The 25,306-nt window shown below is 33.3% G+C and overlaps 1 protein-coding gene across 2 annotated transcripts; it reads left to right on the top strand.

The window, feature by feature from the left end:
* Positions 1-9,122: 9,122 nt before the first annotated feature.
* LOC142636369 (putative LRR receptor-like serine/threonine-protein kinase At1g07650) lies at positions 9,123-24,160 on the top strand. 2 transcript variants are annotated; one of them, XM_075810572.1, is made up of 24 exons: positions 9,123-9,264; positions 12,263-12,434; positions 13,179-13,250; positions 13,341-13,409; positions 13,487-13,558; positions 13,836-13,907; positions 14,035-14,106; positions 14,248-14,323; positions 14,416-14,483; positions 14,608-14,679; positions 14,772-14,843; positions 15,616-15,684; positions 16,210-16,275; positions 16,636-16,698; positions 16,779-16,814; positions 16,920-16,960; positions 17,199-17,575; positions 17,644-17,839; positions 18,135-18,275; positions 19,134-19,252; positions 19,411-19,621; positions 19,730-19,967; positions 21,642-21,792; positions 23,567-24,160. In XM_075810572.1, the coding sequence occupies exons 1-24, from the start codon at positions 9,165-9,167 to the stop codon at positions 23,939-23,941; spliced, it is 3,000 nt and encodes a 999-aa protein (XP_075666687.1). In that variant the 5' UTR covers positions 9,123-9,164; the 3' UTR covers positions 23,942-24,160. The 2 variants fall into 2 exon arrangements, with proteins under 2 accessions (XP_075666687.1, XP_075666686.1); XM_075810571.1 differs by having other exon boundaries at positions 9,135-9,264; positions 14,248-14,319; positions 14,412-14,483.
* Positions 24,161-25,306: the final 1,146 nt, after the last annotated feature.

The following is a 25,306-nucleotide window of genomic DNA, read 5'->3' as shown; positions in this document are numbered from 1 at the left end:
GTTGTGGGTTAGGACAGGTAATGAGAAAACAAAAAAGAAAAAAGTTCCATCATTATACTACTTGTCACATACCTTCAAGAATTTAATACTTAATTTTCCATATTAAAGAGGAATGTGAGGCATCACTGCTTACTTTAGTTGAGGTGGCAATGGCACACTTGTAGGTATTGTATGTTCTAACTTATACCTCAATGAAGATATCAACTGTTTATGCCGTGATTCTTTTCTCTTCAATACTTTAATCCAAGCCATTCAACTTCTTCTTCCTCCAACTGAAGTATTGGCTAGATATCAGAATAATGGCATGCAAAACGCATCCGTTTCTTTATGAGCTTGTACATATACCTACCAAGTCAATCAATAAAGACAAAAGAACTGAAAAAAATAGTAGAAAATAAGTAACTTTAAATTTGATAATTAAATTTTATAGTTCTTAAAATTTAAAGATTGTGTATACTGCACATGGGGCTTCAACAATGCTAAAATATCAACTAAAATCAGCATAGAAAAACCGCTCTCAATAAACCAAGTTTATTAACCACATACACTGTAAGAAAAACAAGAATTACATCCATACCTTAGAGATGTTTCAATAATGTATAAATAGAATCCCGTATGAAGTTTGCATATGTATGATAAGTCACAAACATAGCAATGAAACTTCATTGCACATACCAAGAAAGCCTGATATATATTTAATCTGATAACGACTGCAGAATTAATATTTGAATCAAAGAATATAGGGTGGCATTTAGGTCTCGTAAAGCTACACAACTTTGCCCTTAGATGGTGGCCTGGTTTACTTTGCCAGCTGACAGTAAGAGTCGAACTTAAATGATTATTCAGATACCTGTTTAGCATATGGAAAAAGTTAATTGGAGAAGAAATTGAACTTTCACAAATTCTGGCTAGAAAATCAATAAGAATTAGAATTAATAAATAAAAATAAATCAAGCAACAACCAAAAGGAAACTCTCAAGTATAATTGTTTGGAAGAAAGAAGATATACAACCATATAAGAATGCTAACATACAATTTTGAAAGTACCAAATGTTAAGGCCTTAAGGGCAGTACTTATACACCAATAATTTTTTGATAATTGTTTTATCAAATTTTTTTTTTTTTGTTGATAATTTGATAGTTGGGGAATGAGGGGATTTGAACCCTGGATGTCTCATGTTGGAAACACCAAGAAATGCTAGTTGAGCATGGCTCTTGGCAATATACATCAATAATATTTAGACTATAGACTACAGTCTGCACAGTATCATGTTATGTACACTTAATGAGTAGCCTGACAATGATTTGGAATGATTTCAAAGGTTCAAATGATTGTGTCCCAATCTTAGCATCTGAAGCTAAAGCCCACCAATAAAACAAAAATGTTGATTATCCATCAAGACACCACTAGGTAAATTCCAAAACAGAAGATCATAAGATATATCTGGCAAGTAGAATGACAACAAAGCAAGTAAAATGTATATACAAAAATTAACTTTGTGTAGTCTGCCTGAACTTCTAAATTGCAACAGTTGATAAGCAATCCACACCATCGAAGAAATGAAATGCCATCTTCATCCACATATGCCCTGCTTGATGGAATCCCTAATAACTGTCCAATATCAAAATTATGAGAAAATTTGTCATCATTCATGTAGCAGTTGTACTCACAAAATCCTCTTTGCAGCCTGGAAAAGAAGCTAGCAGCCTGCTTCTTTGAGGTTGAAATGGAAAGATAGTCATCTGTAAACCTAAGAAGTATATATCTATCCCCACTACTTTCCTCTGCAGAAGCATCCATAGAAATATGTCTTCTAGATACATCTTTACTAGCACCTTTACTAGTTTTTTCAAGAAATGGAATGATCAAATTCCTTCCCAGATGTCCATAGTATAATGAGCAAAGTAGAGGTGACAAAGCACTTCCTTGAGGAATACCTACACCTTGCATGAAAAACTTTTTTATCGAATTGCAATACATTGTACTTAACATGTTCCTTTAAAATGAAAAATAACTCTTCTTTTTTCACATGCCTGCTCCACTCCTGTAAGAAGAAAAAATATTAAACAAAACTTAGCTTCCTCAAAAGAGATGATTTCTTTACAAGTATAACAATTCAGAACAGAGGCATTTCATTTTTCCACTTTAAAAGTACACTGTCCCATTCAGTTGACATCTAATTGTGGAGTCCACTAGGATGATCTGACACTTAGTTTATTGAAATATTAAGTGATGTCTGTTGCTTCAAGCTAATAGCAATTTCAATTGATAGGGAATGAAGTGGCATTTACCTTTTCAACTATAACAATCATTACATCTGCACAAGTGAATGAAAAAGATACATTCAGATTCAATTTCTTTTTAAAACATAATTCTCAGATATCATTGAATTATACTTCCACCTATACTTCACCAAATGCAGATTAGAGGATGTTAACATGCATAGTGTTGTGGGCTTTAGGCCCAACTAGTTTACTTGTATAATACACATTTTTGTACTACACTCTTACTTGTACTGCACTTATATGCCTCCTATATAAAGGCACTCATGTATATTCTTTTAGTGAGAAATACAATACTATTGAATTCAGCATTTCTAACATGGTATCAAAGTCACTGCTCTGACCTTTTCTTAGCAGTTTTGTCTTTATTGGTGGTACTATATTCTCAACATCGCTTCCGCCATCACAGCAACCAACGCATTTTTTTGCCGTAGAACCTCCGACGTCTTCTAGTCATTGTCCTTGGGTTTCGGATCTGCAGCCGCCGTCGTTGAGGAGTACCGCACCACACAAACCACTGCACTTCCTATCTCCGCCGTGCATCTTGCTCCAATAAATATTTTTCAAGTACCACAGTGATCGCCTCTTCCCAATCTACTCAATCGTGGAAACCTCGCAGTAATCGGAGCCTCCACGCGCCCTCACACGCCGTCCAAATCTTCTGCACTGAAGCTTATGCGTCCACGCGCCGCCACGCACCGAAATTCTTCCTCACGCGCCGCCACGCGCTCACACGCATTACACGCGCCAAACTTGCACCTACTGACGTCAGCCCAAGGTGACGTCATCACTACCACATCATCGCTGACATCATCGTCCATCTGCGCTGCTAACGTCACCCGCCACGTCATCGTTGATTGACGTTGACCCACGTGCTTGGTTTGCCAAATTCAGCTCTACCATTTCTTGTTTAGGTTACATGGCCAGTCATTATGATTCTGCCTTATTTCTTCATTGCACTGACAAATGCACTATTTTACTTCTCCTGTATGTGGATGATATGATCATAACTAGTGATGACCTTAATGGCATTCAAGAACTCAAGAATTTTCTCAGTCAGCAATTTGAGATGAAAGATTTTGGACATCTCAGCTACTTCTTGGGTCTTGAAATCACTCATTCTACAGATAGACTTTACATTACTCAAGCCAAGTATGCATCTGAACTCTTGTCTAGAGCTGGACTCACTGATAGCAAGACTGTTGACACTCTAGTCGAGCTTAATGCACATCTGACTCCCTCGGGGGGGGGGGGGGGGGGGGAAACCATTGTCTAATCTCTCTCTTGACAAACGCTTAGTTGGCAGCCTAGTTTATCTTACTGTTAGTCGTCCAGACATTTCCTATGTTGTTCACCAAGTGAGCCAGTATCTGTTTGCTTTACGATCGACTCACTATGCTGCTGTTCTGCGCATTCTTCGGTACCTAAAGGGCACTCTCTTCCATGGTCTTTTCTACTCTACTTAGTCTCCTCTTGTTCTCCGTGCATTTTCTGATGCTGATTAGGCAGGAGATCCCACTGATCGCAGGTCCACCACTGGTTATTGCTTTCTTCTTGGTTCTTCTCTGAATTCTTGGCGAAGCAAGAAACAAACTCATGTGGCCCGTTCTAATATTGAAGCAGAATATTGTGCCCTTGCTGATACCACATTTGAGCTTCTTTGGCTATGATGGCTTCTCAAAGACTTAGGTGTGTCTACATCCTCTGCTACTCTTCTTTATTGTGACAACAAGAGTGCCATTCATATTGCTCACAATGATGTTTTCCATGAACGGACTACACACATCGAGATCGATTGCCATTTTATCCGTTATCATCTTGTCCATGGTGCTCTCAAGCTAATCTCAGTCTCCTCTACAGATCAACTTGTAGAAATCTTCACCAAGTCACATCCTAAGGGACGCCTTCGTACTTTGGTTGACAACCTCAAGTTGGTCTCACATTCACCTTGAGTTTGAGGGGGCTGTTAACATGTATAGTGTTGTGGGCTTTAGGCCTAACTAGTTTACTTGTATAGCACACATTCTTGAACTACACTCTTACTTGTACTGCACTCATATGCCTCCTATATAAAAGCACTCATGTATATTCTTTTAGTGAGAAATACAATACTATTAAATTCAGTATTTCTAACAGAGGATAAAGGGCATGCAAGATCCCCACTAGAGTTCCATGTATAAGGGTGTGAAAGAAAAGTGCAGTGACATGAAATTGCATTTTATTAGTTCAGGCTCGATCAAAGTAATCCCTATGCATAGGGAAGTAGACAATATATTTTCATTAAATGTAGAAACGATGAAAAAATCCTTAATTGGGTATGTTGGTAACTATTGGAAAATCACGTGTTTATATTGCATACAAAACATACGTAGCGAAAATTTAACGAATTTACTTCATACACAATTGATAACATGCACTATGTAAGTTTTAGAATTTAAGAACAAGAGAGCGTACCTTGGAGCAGTGAATTTCAAAACCGAAGATCAGAAGCACTTGGGAATACTTTCAATCTTCACTCCAATTCCACTAACGCCCAAGAAGTGTGGTCTCTCAATCAGTTTCTAAGGGAGAATTAGAGAGTGTCACAACACTCATATACAAACCATTTCATCCTTGTATGTTCTTCATGAATCCATTTATGAAAAAGACTTATGAAAAACCCTCTTAAAATTCTATATGTTTCTCTTTTTATATATAACTGATTATCTAATTGGGTTAGCCTTTTGGGTTATTCTAATTGGCCTCTTGTGTGTGGCTTGGAGTGGGACCAAAAGGGACCAATAAGACACTAGCTCCAATGGGTCTTGGGCTTTTTAGTCAACTCTTGACAAGTCCAAAGTTACCATTAATTATACTCAATACCACTATATGAATATAATTGCACTCTAGGCCTTACTAATAAATTATATCCCAAGACTTTATTATACATGCAACTCCTTCATTAAAATATTCGTAGTAATACAAAGTCATGAATATAGACTGCCACTTTGAAGATTATTACATCTTAAACCTTGAGTGCTTGGTTTAATCCTTTATGTTATTCATCATATATTTATGAAATCCAATTTCATAAATATATACTTTAGTAACTCCTTACTAAAGTGGTTGGGCCTAACACTCTAAATAACCAAACCCATTAAATTTATCTCAAGGGAATATTTTATATCTCCATTAAGAGATTATGAATTCTATCTTAAAAATATATGTTTCATCAATACTAAATGCGGTTGTCCAACATACTGAGGTTTTGATCATTATTAATATATCTCACTCCTGATATATCAAAATAACCTGCATCTCATAATTAGGTCCATTATTCTCTCAAGATTTAGATTTGATGTAAATAGAAGTCGTGTGATTTATTTTTTATTTGACAGTCGTTAAGAGAATAATAAATCTCACAATGGTCCAGTTCAATATGTCTTAACTCTTAAAACATATCAACATATCAACTAGAAATCTCTACTTCCATAATCAAAACAAATCATCTTAGTTGATATGTTATAATCTTCGCAGATGAAACGTCCAATTTCATCACCGACTACGAACTACATTTTGAGTTTACAAGGAACTTGTGATTTCTTCTGTGACTAAATTACATACAATGCATATTATGGACTAATATAATGTCCCATTAATTCATTTGTAAATAGTCTCATATAATTAAACAATTTAATTATTTATAACATGACAATAAATTGAATTTTAGGGCATAAATCCCAACAGTAACATGTGGTATGCTTAAGGAAATTCACAAGTCAAGGACCAAATTGAGAGAGGAATTTGAATCAAAGAGTGGCTATACTACACAATGGGCAGAACTGACTAAACTGGAATAGAGGCATGGCGGCAGCTCTTCAACAAAATAGATCAATTTTCACTGTCAAAATTTTTTGGAAATGGGTAAATTTGCTACGGAACTTCTGCATGGTTTGCAATCCTTTCCTATTTGGTTTAAACTTTTTATTTTTATTTTTATACAAGATTGAATTTCTACTCTAACCTAATCTAAGTGTATATGTGTGTGAAGCTCCCTTTTCGAGACTTGAACTCCGGTTCTTGCCCCCCATACCCCACAAGTATTTACACTTGTGAAGTGACCACCACACCAAGGGTGCGCGGTGGTTGGTTTAAACATTCTTAAGTCTCTTTTGTTTGTTATTAGTAATACTAGTAGAGGAATAGCTTATTTAAAGTCCTAGTCCTAGGAAAGGATTTAACACCTGCCGACATAAGGCTTTATTGTAGTAAATAATAATTATAGAGAGTTTGATTTTAATAAAATTTCAGCATCTTATTCAAAGCTTTGAGGGTGTGACTACCTTCTCATACCTAAGTGTGATTGCTAAGGAAAACCTAAGAGTGATTGTCCTAGTGTTTTTTTCTTTTTTTATTTCATGTTATTTTCATCATTTTTTTAATAGCAAACAGCCATCAACCATTCAAGATCTAATCAAGAATCTAATTTAATGCTGAATTTCTAGAGACCCTACATCAGTTAGGATAAAAGCTTGATGACAGTAGTAATATGGAAGAGAAAGAATACTACCTAGTCATCACAACATTGATGCATCCAAATATCTTATTATACCACATAGATACACCACATGGGCTACAAATACTTTATTCTTTGTCCCATTTAATGTACATCAATGCATAACTAACATAGGCTGCATATGCTTGGTGAATGAGCACATTAGGGGGATTGAGGAAAGTTGGTTCACTAGTCAAAGCATAACTGACCTAAGTCTAAATCTAAATGACCCAAATATATTTTTAAGACTAAAGTACCTTTTTGGCCCTTGAAGTTTTGGTTTCGTTTCATTTCAGCCATTTACATTTCAAAATTTTCATTTTGGCCCTTCATGTTTTATTTCATTTTCATATTGGCCTTACCATCCATTTCCGTTAGAAATCTTTTTCTCTCCTTATTTTTTATTTTGATAAGTATTAGTAATCTTACCATCCATAATATGTTATTTTGCCTACAATAAGGAAATTACTACATTCCACAACATTATAGAGCTAGTATTTCATGAATAGTTAAATACAAAGGACACTTAATGATTAGATTACTAAAGGAAATGGATGATAGGGCCAATATGAAAATGGAATCCAACATTAAAGACCAAAATAAAATTTTGAAACTTATTAAAGGGTTAAAATGAAAACAACCCCAAACTTTAAAGACCAAGAGTTATTAGTAAGTAACACATGTATCCAACGGATCTTGAACCCACAACCTAGCCCTCCACACTTTACTGTTACAAGGGAAGAGGTGTCGTTTGAGCTAGAGCTCATCGGCAACCCAAATACACTTTAGTTGACAACTAAATAAGAGTCGCAACCAATTACCCAGTTCCCAGGCCATAACAAAATAGACAAGAATACCCTTGTCATTCAGTACAAAAACCAAATGAGTGTCCGTCAGTCTCTGCAAGTACCAAAATTAGGGTAGCACAATTAGCTGGGCCTAGGAACCACTCAAAAATCTCTGCAAGTACCAAAACTATTTTCATTTGGTAGAGAGTTTCATTTGAACATCAAAACTTCTAGTACTAAAAGCTATGATTTGATCTAGAAAAAAAAGGTAGTCCCTACTATTTTGCAAAATCAGTGACAAAAATATAAAGAATAGTCTTTAGAATCCTGATACTATGTGACCTAGCTGATAAAAATATTCTAGAATGGTAGTAAGAGTTGATAATATGTGACCTAGCTGATAAAAAGCAAAAGCAGGAATCCTTAAAATATTCAATGGAAATAGAAAAGATCTATAAGAAAACATAACAAATCTTATGCAACAAACTGTTATTAATGGGTAAAGAGATGATGCCAATATTAGTCCTAAATTAGAATTAATAACAGCTTACCATATATGATTTGTTATAAAATTACTGTAAAAATATTCTGAATGTAGCATTACTTTTATTTTTGTAAAACTCATTTTTGTGATTTTCAAACCAAGGTGTTTAATATTTATATTAGGGTGATCCAAATAAATTAGTTTAGTATATAATTTTTGTTGTAAGTATATATATACATACATACATATATATATATATATATGTGTATATATATATATATATATATATATTTGCAAATCAGGATGTGGAGCCACCCCTACCAACTCAATTATAGATTTGAGATCTCAGGCAGTTATTAAAAAAATTCTAATTCAAGGGCTGATATTAAAATGATTTTTCAACTTTTTAATTTCAGCCATTAGTTCACTATTGAATAAGGCTATTGCATCAAATCCAGATTCACTCAACTACCTATTGTAAAAATTAAAAATAAACCAGAAAAATAAAAAATAAACCCACATAATCGTAATTTAAAGACTTTTACAGGTTATATGTAAAGATCATCCATCAGTTTGACATAAATTTATTTCGCTTATTTATTTATTTATTTTTAAAATTAGTTAAAGTATACTTGAAATTAAAAAAAATAACATTTAAAAAATCAGTATTATATAAACAAACATGTTTTTTTTTTTTTTTAAAGAAACATATTAACAAACAAGTAAAACGTTAAACGAAAAAGCACATGACAAACCTAAAAAAAAGTCTGACAAATGGATGAGACATTAAAAAGCCAACATTAAATTTCATGACCAAGGCTTTTTTATATATTATAAAGTTAGCTTTTTGTTGGTTTTGCAATATGGAGAAATCTCATTTATCTTAGGAATGGGACATAGTCCTAACTATTAAAGATTCAAAAGCAAAAATAAAAATTATTGAATGTTAAGGGCCCTACTCTTTAAATTGTAGGGGTCCCTTAACATTTAACAAGTATTATATACATGGTATATTAGACTTTTTGCACTTTGCAAACAAAGCTCGCGGAATAGCTAGTCGGCATAGCAAACAATAATGGCGAGGCTTGTTCTTCCTTACATTAGCTTTATAGTGTTCTTGTTACTTATATGCATGGCAGTACAACCTGGAATAGGGACAACTCATAGTGATGAAGGTCAGGACATTCTTTGCTCTGTTTTCTATCTATATAATATTTCTATATATTTTTACTCATACATAGGATCAAATCTGTTCTTTCAAACTGGACATCTATACATTCAACTGTTTTCAACAAAATCCGTCAACATTAGAAGGAGTAGGCGAAAACAGTATAGTTGATATCCAATATTGCTCTGATTGATTATTGTTATTTAATTACTTTACTAGTTTAGGTTCTATATAGATGTATGTGTGTCAGTGTGTGTTTATTTCTTAAAAAGAAAAGAAAAGAAAGGGTTCTATAAAGAAGCTTAGAATACCTCTAATAATTTTTTTGCCACATCAAATTTTGTTTTTTATTTTTGAGAAAAGTTAAACAGCGCACAATTTTAATCTAAAACATATATATATACACACAAATGATATATATGGACCTTTGTTTTTTTCAAACATGATATATCATCCCAGCCACATGTTTCCTTCTGGGATTGAGACTCAGGAGATGCAATAATTTTTCAATGATTGAGAATATCAGAGTTTAATTTTAACAATTTTTAATTTTTCAACTTTTCTCACCTATGGTTAAGATTGAAAATTAAAATTTTTAATTCTCAATCTCACTCTCTTTTGCACTAGCTTAACTATAGAGCGGGAACGGGATTCAAATCTTTCCTTCATCACCAACTTTAGTATGTGCGGTGATTGATTTGTCTTCATACATGCTGCATGTATGACATTACTTTTGCATGTTTTTGAAATCTTTTGGGAATAAGAGTATTCAAATTGGGATGTTAAAAAATTTAGTATTTAGGTTGTGTTTAGGATTTGAGAAAAAGTTAGTTTATTTTAATTTTTAGCTTATTTTTCTCTTAAAGTGGTTTCTATTACATTATTAAGTGGGTCCCATTGCTCCAAAAGTCAACTATTAGCTTCTTTCTTTTTATTTTTTATTTTTTATTTTATTTTATTTTTTACATACTTTCGGTAAAAAGTTTTCAATTTTAGCAAAATAAGTCGTTTTTAAACGGACTTTTAATTAGCACCTCAAAAAGGCTGCTTTATTTATTTTAACACATCACTTAACAATACACCCTACATCTCATCTTCTTTTAACATAAAAGTATACAACCCAATAAAAATTCATTTTCCTATAACCCATGATACCACCAAAATCATCCACAACCTATAGCAACTATTGAAACCACCATGATCACCGACTAGTTCACATCACCTATGCACTATCGAAACCCAAAACCACCATGATCCACCAACACCCAATCAAAATGTTATTATGAGTATCCCAACCAAAAACCTACTAGTTGATCACCCATAACCGACAACAACACTATTGGCACCTGACCAAAAATCACCATGATCAACTCAATCAAAAACCCAAACCAAACTCAATCAACCATAGTGACCGAAAACCCAGATCAACACCGCAACCTACTCTAACCTAATCTAAGTGTATATGTGTGTAGAGCTCTCTTCTAGAGAGTTGAACCTTGGCCCTTGCTCCTTAGACCCCACAAGTACTTATAATTGTGGAGTGAGTCGAGTGACTATTGCGCCAAGAAAATAATATTCCAAAAATGAAACTTCTTTTTATAAAAATAACTTTTAACTCTCCTATTGTAATCAAGGAAAATATCCTTTTATGTAACCTTGAAATCATAACATATTATCACAATATTTTCTAATTAATGTGTTGAATTTTATAATTCTTTATCAATGTTATATTCTTTTTAAAGTCTTTTGCAATCAACCCATATTTTGATACTTCAAAATGAAATCTAAGATAGAAAGAATAAATATTGGTACTTTTGAGCTAATCAGAAAAATAAAAAATAAAAAATAGAAAATAAAAAATAAAAAATAAAAACTCATGCATCATCTTTAGAAAGTCAAGGCCTACATAGAATATTTTAAAATGTTCAAATATATGATCATATTGTAGATATATACTTCTAGGTTAATTTATTTTTAATTTTACTTTTTAAGTATTCAGGTAATTTGTGTGAATATTTTATATTTATATGAATCTTTGAAGTTTGAACTTCATAAGAGAATGACTATATATTGATTATTTATATTTATTACTTGTTCGAAATATCTATTTATAGTGAGCTTAAATTATGAATGAATAGCTTAAGCATATACTAACTCTAAACTAGGCATAGAAAATCAATTGAAACCAAGCATGGGAAAACTAAATTATAGGTTACATATATCTTATATTTACTATTTTAATATTTTTCCATTTAATAAATTAAGTCATTTTTTTCTTATACTAATAATAAAATTTAGAATTAATTTTGTCCTCAATATTATGTTTTAATCTTGCTTCTCTAAACACCTAAATTAGGAAGTAGAAACACTAAAAGGTATAAGGTGAGATTCAAGCCTCTCAACCTATTATGTTGAAATGAAGGCATTAACAAACTCAATGCCACCTCGTTAGCCCAACCATTTTAGTATTTCACATAGATAGATAGGGTACCCATAGTCAATTGACCCAATGAAAGAGCCCAATTACTTATTCAATTTCTCATAGCTCAAAATAAAATGTGGGAGAAGAAAAGACCTCGAGAAAACTTTGAAGATTTTGATCTTAATTCTTTTAATTTGCTTGAGGCAGCTCATTTCTTATTTATTAATGAGGCATTACAATTGGATTTTTTTCCCTTTCTTAAAATTTTTAATGCGCATCTCAAGGTTCAAGTTTTACGGTGATAAGTGTTTATAGTTCTTCTTTAAATTCATAATTTAAATTACTTTTTTGTCTACTCAGAGCAACTAATAGTAACCTAGCATTTAAAATTTATTGTGAAAATGTTGTGGATATAACATTTTTAAGTTAAACTTTAATTAAGATTTTTTTTAGCATAATATTACATTATTTGAATTTATTACTTGGTTAAGGAATTTGAATGCTATTGACTATATTAAATCTAAAGCCAACAAAATAGGTAAAAGGTTAAAAGGAAATTGATTAAGTTTGATTTATCATGCAGTGAAAGCCCTTGGTGAAATAGCTGAACAATTGGGAAAGAAAGGCTGGAATATGAATGTGGACCCATGCATAAATGACTCAAGTTGGTTAACACCAAAATTGGATTCGAGGCCATTGTACAACAATTCTCTCATTTGCAATTGCCCTGGTAGAGTATGCCACGTCGTTAAATTGTAAGTCAAAGTTAAACTTTTATTTTGCTAATCAACCAAAAGAACAAACTGCATAGTGTGAAAATTTTTCTCCTTCTTAGATGGAAGAAGTGGCAGCAGGTTTAGCTTATTAGGGTTTACGTTGCTTCTTCCTTCTTTAAATATATATATACGCGCGCGCGTATTAAACTTTAAATTTTAGATGGATACTTGAGTACCCAGTTAGCTTACTTACTAAGACTTATTTAATTGAATTACCCATTTGGATCTTGTCAATTTAACCCAAATATTTAATTGGACTGAGTTAAGACTTACCCAAATTAGGTGAGTCATGAGTGAGTTAATAGGTTTAGGTAAAAATTGTCACCTCTACTATATATGGGTCTTATTGTATTGCTTGAGAAATTATATAATATGTAGAGATTGTTTTATTCAAATGAAATTAAAGTCACGATTTTCAAATCCAGACTTATTTCCATTATCTTTAAAGTGTGGGTAGAAGTGTGGAAAACAATTTGTATGTAATAAATACTATACTTTAAAATTTTAGAAAAATGATCCCCTCCCTTCCAATTGAATCTTGATTCTCTCAAATTTTTAGTTGGTTGTACAGCACATAATATTTATTTAATTTTTTTAAAATGAGAAGGAAATAGCGCATTAATAAGAGATTTTATCCCAAAATTTTATTAATACTTTCTCTCTTTTTCTCTCCCTTTCTCTCCCTCTTTATTCTAAACAATTCAAAGTATCCTTGTCACACAGGATTCTTAAAGGGCAGGATCTCAGCGGTGTGCTTCCACGATCTCTGGTGAAGCTACCCTACCTGACGTACCTGTAATAAAGAGCACCCATTATTTGTTTTAATAATTAGCACTCCCATAATTGATTTAACCACATAATTGCACAATTTCCTCTTGATTATAGTGATCTCAATCGTAACTTCCTTAGCGGTAACATACCCCACGAATGGGCTTCTACAAAGTTGGAATATTTGTAAGTGATTCCTCAGTTCATGTCCAAGACTAGCCATTAAAGGCTCATTCTTATTTAATTAAATGGATTTGCTACAGGTCCGTCTCTGTGAACAACTTATCAGGACCAATTCCAAGCTTCTTGGGAAACATTACCACACTTAAATACTTGTATGCTCTTATTTTGTCGTTCTTTCTGGAAAATACTTGAGTTACTACCAATTTAACAACATAAAAGTTACAAACTGATGTGTCAATAAAAGTGGATGCCAATCACCTAATGAATGAATGAATGTTTGAATTTTTTATTGGTGATTGGTGGTGACACATCGGAGCAGAAAAAAATTGAAGTATTTCTATCATCACTGTGTCATATAGACAGTAAATTATGTCATACTTCCATTTGGTCTAACCGGCTTTAATATTTAAGAATATATTATACATTCAGGAATATCGAGAACAATCTGTTTTCAGGAATGGTTCCCCTTGAGCTTGGAAAGTTGGTTAACTTGGAGAATCTGTGAGTTTCTTTGAGTTTTTTCTCTTAATTTTTCAAATAAATTTTGATTTGTCATTTCTAAATTGTCATTGATTTGCTTAATCCTGAACACATGAAATGACCTCAACTTTAATTTTGGTGACTATAGCACTCTTAGTGCTAACAATCTCTCAGGAGAGTTGCCAGTTGCGCTAACTAAGTTGACCAAATTAAAAGAACTGTAAGTGGTTGAAGCCTTTTCCATGGTTGCTAGTACTTCCAAGATTTTCCTTAAAAAAAAAATCTTAGTCATTTTGGTGACTGTAACATTCTTCTTGTTTGTATTTTGTTCAATAATGTTTTTGTTTTGGGATACATGCAGTAGAATTAGCAGTAACAACTTCACTGGAAGAATGCCTGACTTTTTCCAAAGTTGGAAACAACTTGAGAAATTGTATGTGCTTTTTCTTACATCCCTATCTAAATCTCTTTAAAGTAAAAGGTTTCAGGTGTGATCTAAATCCATTTGAATTGTGTTGTTAACAGAGAGATCCAAGCTAGTGGTTTTGAGGGGCCAATTCCTTCTAACATTTCTATCTTGAGTAACTTAACTGAGCTGTGAGTTCTGCCTTTCAAGATAACAATTCTTAACTTAATCTCTAGGATATGCTCATGTGATGTTTTAATTAATGAAATTTAATGCTGAAGAGCTAACAGTTATTGATGGTGCAACTCTATGTAGAAGGATCAGTGACTTAGTTGGAGGGGATTCAAAATTTCCAAACTTAGGAAGCAGCACACGAATGAGTAGATTGTAAGTCATTCTTTTGTTGAACAATCCTATAGATTGGAATGAAAACAAAATTTACCACAGTTTTGCTCACCAGAAGTTTATTTACATTGCAGAATGTTGAAGAGCTGTAATATTTCTGGACCAATTCCTCCATCTATATTGAGCATGACCCAACTTCAAACCTTGTATAGTGCTACTGTCATTTCTCCTTGACCCTCTTATTTTTAGTCTTTCTTAATGGAAAATGAGTGTACTGCAGCCCCCAGATGATTGGACATTTGAACAGAACATGGTCAGTTATATATATATATATATGTATGTATGTATGTATGTATGTATGTATAAAAGACAAAACCAGAAATAAAATCCAAAAATACCCAATAATCAAGTAAAACCCTTAACCTAGAGTGTGTGTACGATGAGTGTATAAGGACTGTGAGAGAAGAATTTTCATATATATATATATATTATAGATATGTACAAATGATGGTTTCATTTTTTTTTTTTTGGTAATATGAATAGATTTTTTTTTAACAATTTGATAATTATAGTAAGAGAGTAGGAAGTTAAACCCCGGATGGCTTCGTATGGAAACGTTAATAGATGTCAGTTGAATTACAATGCTCTTAAAATATAATAACTAGATATTAATATATAGAAATTTACGGACTTAACCTTTGGGTCATACTTTACTTTCTAGAACTTAGAGCACATATATATTTCAATAAAAATTAGAATAGAAACTTAAGCCAAAATGGGTACTATTTGAGGGAGTTGGTGGTAACAGAGCTCATAATTATCTCACTGATTAATGAGTTTCTAAATCAATTAGTTGTTATAATAGATTGTGTTCTTAATTTTAACTTGCATTCTTTTAGTAGTTGACATTTTGTGTCATAACTTTTTCTATATATAGTTCAGATTCATAGTTATAAACCCCTTTTTTTTTTCTTGCAGAGATCTCAGCTTCAACAGATTGGATGGAAAAATTCCAGACTTTGATGGTCTAACACAATTGACATACTTGTAATCTTCACAACAAAACCCTTAACCTAGTTCAATTGTAGAGTAAATTCAAATAAACAATTAGGCAGCTAAATCGCATAACCATATGTAGCAAGGTTTGGCTTTTGGCCAACATCCATGGGTGAATCTGCAATGAACTTCACTCTGTATACACCTAAAACTAGAATATTCTCCATTTCTTTTAGAATAGGTTAAAAGGTGCACTATATTAGGGTAAAACACAGCCATATTGTTTGAGTTCAATTGTCTCTGGAAAACATAACATTTTTTTTTCTTTATTAGTTAGTGCAACTATGAGCTAATATACACTATGTGTCTGTTTGGCATCCTTTAGCCAAAATATTTGCTTATATCCATTTTTTGTCCCATCTTTTACCAAATAAACTTTTTCATTTTGGTAATAAGCTGACATATTTTTTCCCACCTTTTAGCAAATAAGCTACTGAAAATTATAGGTTGCCAAACTTAGTCACGCTATATTTGTTTAGTTGATGATATTGTTTTCTTACTTTTTTTACTAAACAGGTGTCTGACAAGCAACTTGCTCACTGGGTCTGTTCCAGACTGGATCATGAGCAGAGATAGTAAATAGTATGAGTTTTCATCTTAAATTCTACTTCAATATTGCATTGACTTGTGAGTCTAGAGAAAGATATTTTTAAAGTTATTAGTTTATTACCATGATACTATATACATAACCTTGGACACTGCTCTCAGACTTGGTGATTCAGGTGGTGGACTTGAACTGGTTTAGGTTTAAAGAGTAGAGAATTCTAAACTAACATACGCCTACAATAGGTTTTGGTCTCTTGGACCATAATATATTAACACTTTTCACCATGAATAGTTTAAAGTTTTAACAATTTTAGCAAAATACTCTTAAAAAGTACTTTGTTGTTCTTGTTTGGTGTTATAGTGAAGAACAATATAATAATCTTGCTTTTTGTGCAGCCAAATAGACCTTTCTTACAATAATTTGTCAGAGGGCTCTGCACCAACCTGTACAGATAACATGTAAGTCTGCCTTCTTGAGGTTTACACACTTTTCTCTTCATAACCTTTTCTGAAACTAACTGATTTTTCCTTTGCATCAGAAATTTCTTCAAAAGCTTTTCTGGAAGGGACAAGTTGTAAGCTTTAAACTTGTAATCTTTTAAGAAGAACCACAGCTTTTTTTTTTTTTTTTTCAATTTATTTGGGATAACTGACATTCTTTATCTACTTCACTAATTAAGAACACTTCGTGAGTGCCTGGATGAATCTCCATGTTCGAAAGGTAATAATCATATATGAATATCAATTCGAATCAAATTATGATAAGGTATATGCTTCAATTGTCTAGTCAGGCATTCCTCTTTTGTAATTTCCTTCCAAAATGAAGAAAAGAGTTTAGTTAAATATTTCATCTTTTGTAATTTCCTCTTTTGTAATTTATGTATTTGTACATGACAAATACATAAATTATTTAACAATAATTGTCTACTTGTATTTGATTTGGTACTGCTTCTATGTAGATTGGTATTCAGTGCATATAAATTGTGGTGGGAAAGCAACCACAATTGGAAACATTAAGTATGAAGCGGATGTTGACCCAGCTGGTCCAGCGAAATATGTTCGTGTGAGGGAGTATTGGGGATTCAGTAGCTCTGGAAGATTTTGGGATTTAAACACTAGTGCAAATGACTATATAGCAAATAATGTATCCATACTCAAAATGAATGAGTCTGTATTATACACAAGTGCACGCCTGTCTCCTCTTTCAATCACATACTATGCCCGCTGCCTAGCAAATGGACCTTACAAATTGAAACTTCACTTTGCGGAGATAGTAATCAGAGACAATAGATCTTTTAACAGTCTTGGAAGGCGGATATTTGATATTTATGTGCAGGTATCCTGTCAAATTTATTTCTATCTGTATATTATAGTAAAGGAGTTAATTGAGTTAATTTGCTGCAGGAAAAATTGGTGTTCAAAGATTTTGATATTGAAAATGCTGCACCAGGGGTTGATAAAGTAGTTGTTAGGGAATATAAAGCAAATGTAACAAATAAAGTTTTGATGATTCGCTTTTTTTGGGCTGGGAAAGGAACAACAGCTGCCCCAACGAGAGGAACATATGGTCCCCTCATATCAGCTATCTCTGTGGAAGCTGGTAATTATATTGGAGATTGAGAATCTTGTTGTTGTCCAAGTTCTTCCATACTCAGATTAGATTGATAAACTGTGGAATCATAGGAATTTAGTGGATCTAGAAATCCATATGTATCTGCATTTAGATGAAAGACTCAAAACCATGTTAAAGTACATATAGATGGAAGACTACAAAAAACTTTATTTGTCTTTTAACCATCTATTGCTGTCTTGCTTTGGATTTTCTGTATGGTGCTAAATATATTTCAGAATGCAATCTTAAAATTACTGTCCTTACTTATTTTTATTTTCTGTAGATTTTAGTCTCCTTGATGATGGCAAGATGAAGATATCCATTGTGGTTGGAGCTGTAGTTGTAGTGCTACTCCTCATTTTTATGATTTTGGGCATTCTTTGGTGGAAAGGTTGTTTGGGAGGGAAGAAATCAAGGGAAAATGGTAATCTGTGCAAATCTTATTTGGAAATTATAGAGGACAGTATTTAATATCTCCTATTATGGCATGAAGTTGGAACAACGTATAGAAAATGAAAAATTTTATTTTCCTTTATCTATCCCTAGATGATCAGCATTCCAAAGTACATTTTAAAAAGAAACTGTAGGATTTCTGGGCTCAGAGCTTATGATCTTTTATTTGGGATGATGATTTGGGTCATTTAGTTCCAATTTTGATGATAATGAGCCCATGGAATTATTCAAAAAAAAAAAGTCTTTATCATTGCTTACTTTTTTAAAAACTGCATAAAGTAAATTTTCAAATGAATAATGTGTTTTTGGCTTAAGTTCTCTGTCGTCGAGTGATGTCTAAAGGTTTTCATAAACCAAGTTTTTAATAGAGAAAGTATTATTTTGAAAGATTTCACTCTCAACTTGTCCTCAAAGTCGCATGAAATTTGGTTTGTTTGTTTAATATTCTTATTTTAGTTGCAAAATGATCTTGTGACAAGTATCAAGCCATCTCATTCTATGATAAATGAATGGAGTATTTCACCTTTCCATTTAATTTTTTGATTCCCAATAAAGTACTTGTAATTGAGAAAGAGGAAAAAGATAAAATCTAAAAACTTACGGTTTTCTATACTTGTTCATACTAAATACATCTCTCCTTCACCCCCTCCCCCTCGCGCATCGCCCCGCACAACTTCTACTACAATATATTGCCATCCAAAAGCCTTTTATTTTCTTATCCTCTTTAAGATTTATCTAACTAGACAGGAGGCATGCATATTTTTGGTTAAACATTGTTCTTGTTATACTATAAGATGCATTTTGACATCTCAGTTGATGCCTTTGACAGAGTTAAAAGGATTAGACCTGCAAATTGGTTATTTTACATATAGGCAAATAAAAGCTGCCACTAATAACTTCAATGCTGCAAACAAGCTGGGGGAGGGTGGTTTTGGATCAGTTTACAAGGTACCTGACAACTCTTTTTCTATTCTAGAATGAGTTTTCTTTTCATCCATTTATTCTTATTCTTATTCTTATTCTTATTCTCCTTATTGATAGACATTTGAAGAGTTACACAATAAAATACATACCTGAAAAAGTATATTTTTCTATTCTTGATGCAGGGTATACTATCTGATGGTACTGTAATTGCAGTTAAGCAACTTTCATCAAAATCAAGGCAAGGAAGCCGTGAATTTGTGAATGAAATAGGCATGATATCTGGTTTACAACATCCAAATCTTGTTAGACTGTATGGATGCTGTATTGAAGGAAAACAATTATTGTTGGTATATGAGTACATGGAAAACAATAGCCTTGCACGTGCTTTGTTTGGTAAGCTAATATTTTATACCTTACCATGCATTTTATGTTGATAATAGAATAATGAGGACAAACACTAATCATGAATTTCATTGATTGGGTTTTGGACATGAATTTCAGGCCCTGTAGATAGCCGGTTAAAATTGGACTGGCTTGCAAGACAGAAAATATGTGTTGGTATAGCAAAAGGCCTGGCTTTCTTGCATGAGGAATCAACGTTGAAAATTGTTCATAGAGACATCAAATCTACTAATGTGTTGCTTGACAAAGACCTTAACCCTAAGATCTCTGACTTTGGTTTGGCCAAGCTCGATGAAGAGGAGAACACACACATTAGCACCAAAATTGCTGGAACAATGTGAGCTGACCTTCTTTCTTTTGCCCCCTCTATACTTCGTTTTGGAGTCTATTTTTTCCCTCTCTTCTATTTCATTACCTCTGCAGATCTTGATTATGAGGCATAGTGAATTGATGCTGATCTTATACATCGGTAATTTGAGTTGTCCCCTGAAAGTACACCAGAATATGTCTGGAATGAAATCTCTGCACTAAGACAAGTATAGAAAATACTGTCAGAAAAGTATTGACCAAAGTACTTGACTGGATCTTATATCTATTTGGCAACAACAAGTAATAAGGTCCATGCTCTTCAAACTGAATTCTAATGCTACATCCCCTTTTTTTAATGAACAAGCAAATATAATCAACCAAAAAGACACAATTACAGCTTAAACAACACAATATACAAGCTGCCATGCTGCAGACACTAGGTTGTCAAAGCAACCTCCTACAATACCCCCAGATGCACGTAAACCTCTGCCCAAAACCCATAAGCAACAACACAATTCACCCTAACACATAGTAGCTTATTTGCAATTACTAAAACAAGCAGCTATACAAGCATCTGGGACAACAGATGAACCTCCGAAACCCCTGACACATTGTCAAACCCTGCCAGTAGCCAGCCACAAACAACAAGAAGCTGGACAACAAATCTGGCAGCACAAAACAGAGCCCATTTGCAACTGAATTCTCAGCTTAGAGCAGAGAGCTTGATCACTGATTGAAGGTATGGAAGGAAGAAAAGCCTCAGGTCTATATCTCACATCATTTCAAGATATTCTTCACCGTGTTATTCTTGGAATTCAATGGGTCCTAATGCAGTATCTGATTTCTCAACCTCAAAATGCAATATACTGTTGCTGTCACAACAACTTTACTAACCACTTGAGAACACCCCCATTGCGTCAAACTCCAACCAGTCACAGGGGACACCACTGCCGGGACACCACCAACTCACTTACAAACAGTTTGAAAGAAGGGAATAGAATGGCAATCCACCTCAGCACAACAGTATTCCACACCAATTTCCACCAATCCACCTCACCACTCCTAACTCTTATGGCGTCCCAAGTAGAATGGCAAGAAAAACACTACTTGTTGTAAGAGTCCACCTCACCTTATCTTCATCATGCAACTAATCCAGCAAGCATTCTAACTATACAGCACTAACAGCTTCACTTCTAGGTGGTTTCCATTGCAATTCACCATTCAAAGTAACACTAGACACTCTAGAAACTGCCATCAGCACCAATCACGATGAATCAAGTCCAACAAAATCAATTATCATTATAGGTCAAATTCTATGGCCAAACCATCATGTCCCCACCTTCTCACATAAACAGGGAGATATAGCAGACTGGATGTATGGAATAATTCCCTCCCCCCCCCACCCCCAAAAAAAATCTTTTAGTGCAACTACTCATTAAATTTGATCCACTTTGCCACTTTTAGAAAACATAATATCTCTATTTTAATTTACTTATTACTCTTGCTTTAGTTGATTTATTATTGCTTCTAGCTCAATGAAGCTAAACTCACTTGTGGTGGCCTTATTAATTGCAAGTTGCACACATAACAATTGATTGGTAATCTGATGGTTGGTAATTGACTGATGTTGGCCTTTTTGGATTTAGAAGTTTATAAGATCATATTAGTGAACCAAATATCATGATAAATTTATGTGTTGCAGAGGCTATATGGCACCAGAATATGCATTATGGGGTCATCTAACCTACAAAGCGGATGTTTATAGTTTTGGAGTTGTTGCATTGGAAATTATTGCTGGGAAGAACAACATGAAATATCGACCAAATCAGAACTTCGTATGCCTTCTAGATTGGGTAAGATACATCATTCTCATGTTGTTTTAAAATGTACAGCTAAAAGAATATAATGAACCAAAGTTTTTTTTTTTGGGTAGAAATATGAACCCAAGTTTCTTCTTTTGGAACTACTCTATTTGACTAGGTCAACCTGCTTTATGTTTCACTGGGTTCAAGTTGGAAAATAAACATCATTCAGTTGAAAACATACATGTGAGAGAGTTAGGCAAATTATGCAGGTTTTTTTTTTTGGTTGTATCTTCGAGGTTCAAGTTGCATAAGGGGCTGTAAACAAGTTGAGCCGAGCCAACTATTAAAATTTCAGGGCTTGTTCATTTAATAATATTTCAAACACGAGTTGAGTTCAAGCTCATCACCAAACAAGATTAATGTTCAAGCTTAGTCCATTTTCTTGTCGAACAAGCACGAGCTTGTTCATGAGATACTTGATCAACTTATTATTTTCCCATATATAATAAAATCATGACTAAATTTTTTATCCCTTCACAAATCTATGAATTTTTACTACTAATGCACTCTATATTATCAATAACATATAATAACTAATTTGATATTATATGAACCTATTTACAAATCTACGTAATCTATTCTATATAAATATAATTTTAGACAAGTATACATATAAAACTATAACACTATATATTGTCAAATCAAACTTTCTTGTTCACAAGCTTATTCGTGAACACATTATCATGTTTTAGTTTGTCTAGTTTAATATTCAAACCCAAACTTGGGCTTGAGTTGCCTTGTTTGCTAAAAATCAAACATAACACTTTTGAAGCCATTAAATCTAGGTGGGTTTATAGGGATGCAAATCTTGCTACTGATATGTCAGCTAAGTGGTCTCTACATAGCTCTATTTGTAGTTGTTTTGATATGGGATTTAGCCCCCCTCCCAAGCAAGTTTTGTTAATGTTATCTTGGGTAAGGCTGCCCAGTATTCTCCATAATGTTTTTCTTAGTTTTGGTTAATAATATTTCATTCAGCAAAAAAAAAAAAAAAAACCCATAAAAAAACCTTTTTTCAAGCTGAGCTTGAGCTGTTCATAAACAGTTTTTGTTCACTTACAAGCATAACTAATTTTTATTTATTGGAATTAAAGTGATGTGCTGGTGAGTGATGTTGTCTTAACATCATATAATTCAATAACACTGTCCACAGGTTCTAATTATCGGAAGGAAAAAAAATGTCCGTAAGTTCTTTCCATGAAAAACTTGGATTTGATCTCCAAACTTCTACTTCTTTTATGAACAAACACAGACACACACCCAAAAAAAAAAAAAAAAAAATTCTTAGATATCTTTAAAATACAGGAAAATTAGATTATGTTTGGCTTATAAATGAAAAGGGTGAATTTACAAAACAAATGTTGATATTAACTGCCTTTATATTTTAATGAAAATGTCATTCTTTTTTTCATTATTAACTGTTAATTTCCTTTTCATATTTTAATTAGAGTAATGTTTATTTCATGCACTATTACACACATAGTATATCCACTCACAAAAACACAAGGGAAAACGTGACTTGAAAAGTCTCAATTTCGAAGTTTGAAATCGTGACTTCAACTTCTAAATTGTGACTTAAAGTAATGTTTTCCCTTATTTTTTGTGAGTGTGTGTACTATGTGAGTGATAGTATTTTCTCATTTAATTAACATGGTAGCCTATTGTTTGCTAACTTGGGGAACACCATTGATAGAAAAAACAGAATTGAATTGTTTGTTTTTTCTTTTAATAACTTACAAACTCTTTTCATTTGTCATTTTAGGCCATATTGTTACAACAAAGAGGAGATTTGATGGAATTGGTGGATCCAGAATTGGGGTCTGATTTCAGCAAGGAAGAGGCACTTAGAATGATTAAAGTAGCTTTATTATGCACTAATCCATCACCAGTGCTTAGGCCTGTCATGACTGCAATAGTGAACATGCTTGAAGGCCGGATAGTCATTGATGAATTTACCGGAGGTCCAAGTATTTATAGCGATGAATGGGGGTTCGAAGCCTTAAGAGATCAATATGGGGAGAGCTCACGACCAAACTCAATGGAAAGTCAAAGCCTTGTTCAATCATCAAATGCAACATGGATTGGTTCTTCTTCTACATCTGCCCACAATATCTATTCCACCAATCAAAATGAATGAGGAGTGTGGATGGCAAGAAATGTGGGATTTTAAGTAAAATTAGTTAACATAGGTACGTTATAACTCTACAAACATGGTTAATAGTGTTTTGCTTACCGTTAAATCTAACAATAATCTACGGTTTAAAAAAAATTTTTACCTTGAACCTATTTCATATATTTCTATATAAAAGCAACTAAGTCTCCAGCTTATGCGACAAGCATTGTGCTTGTTTAATGATTAGAAACTATGAGCTTTGTGGTTTTAATTCCAAGATAGTACTTTGAATGGGATTTGGTTGGGAGAGAGACATTGCCAGCTTGTGAAGCTAAACGGTATTTTCCAAAATTATTCCTTCTTGATGATTATAAACTTTACATTAGACAGTGTCACAGTATAGTGATTTAAAAAAGTAAAGAAAAAGAGTGATTTGAAAAAATTAGTCTCAATTTATAACTTAAGAACTAGTTTAATTTAAAGGCTCCAAAAAAATAATTTAATTTTAGACAAAATCTTTGACACATCCTCATCAAATTCGTGGACAAAATTTTGACCAAACTAATCTTAAAAACTCTTCAAATAGAAAAAAAAAAAAAAAAAGATCTTCGCCACAGAAAATACATCGTAACGGCACACAACTCCATACCATCTGTGTCCAGATTTTGATCTAAAGCTTAAAAGAATTCCTTGAAGTCCTGCTCAGTGCTCCACGCGATGTTTTTTTTCTACAGCTTTCTCATGCTCATTAACTACGTACACATTATATGCAGCTATATATGCAAGTCCAAAGGCAATGTATCACTCCTTATTAGCTAGTACCTGATGCTGATGACCAGTGACCACCCACCTTGGACTCTCCTGTCTGTAAGTTGTTGTAGCTGCATCTACTTTTAACAACGTATTCACCAGAGAGCCATTTGGCATTGATATAATTAAGCCTTTCTCCCATCCATAATAGCCAAGAATGGTCGAGGAAGGCTCAAAATCTGATAAACTAGGGGGTAGTAAACAGTACACAGATCGAAGCCTTGCATTGGTTGGTTCATTCCACATTCTCCCTGCCCCTAGTGCAATTTAAGTCAGCCATATGCCATTTTATGCATCTTATCGGTACAATTTGTAGGTTTATACCAAAATTACCTCCAGGCCAGCCCAAAGCCTAGGCCTAAGGCTCCTTCTCCATTATAAAAAGACCCAAATATTTTTAATGATAATTGACTTCTTTTTAAACAGAATATATAAAAATAAAAAAATTGGGGTGCTGTTTTCCCACCACTGCTTGGAAATATAATATCACAAATATACATTTCGAATCATCAAATATTAATTACATTTCCCTAACTAACAGATTGAGGCTTTAAACATTTAGTCACATAATCTCTATCA

This window comes from Castanea sativa, chromosome 5 (genome assembly GCF_040712315.1).
Source record: "Castanea sativa cultivar Marrone di Chiusa Pesio chromosome 5, ASM4071231v1".
NCBI lineage: Eukaryota > Viridiplantae > Streptophyta > Magnoliopsida > Fagales > Fagaceae > Castanea > Castanea sativa.
The sequence above is the reverse complement of the archived record's forward strand: the minus strand, read 5'-3'. Positions and strand labels throughout refer to the sequence as shown.

Excerpts from the sequence above, each read along its gene's own strand:
- LOC142636369 (XM_075810572.1), top strand. The coding sequence starts at position 9,165 with ATGGCGAGGCTTGTTCTTCCTTACATTAGCTTTATAGTGTTCTTGTTA. Across the intron at positions 14,107-14,247 it reads TTGACCAAATTAAAAGAACT|TAGAATTAGCAGTAACAACT; the intron begins GTAAGTGGTTGA and ends GGATACATGCAG. Across the intron at positions 14,484-14,607 it reads TTGAGTAACTTAACTGAGCT|AAGGATCAGTGACTTAGTTG; the intron begins GTGAGTTCTGCC and ends AACTCTATGTAG.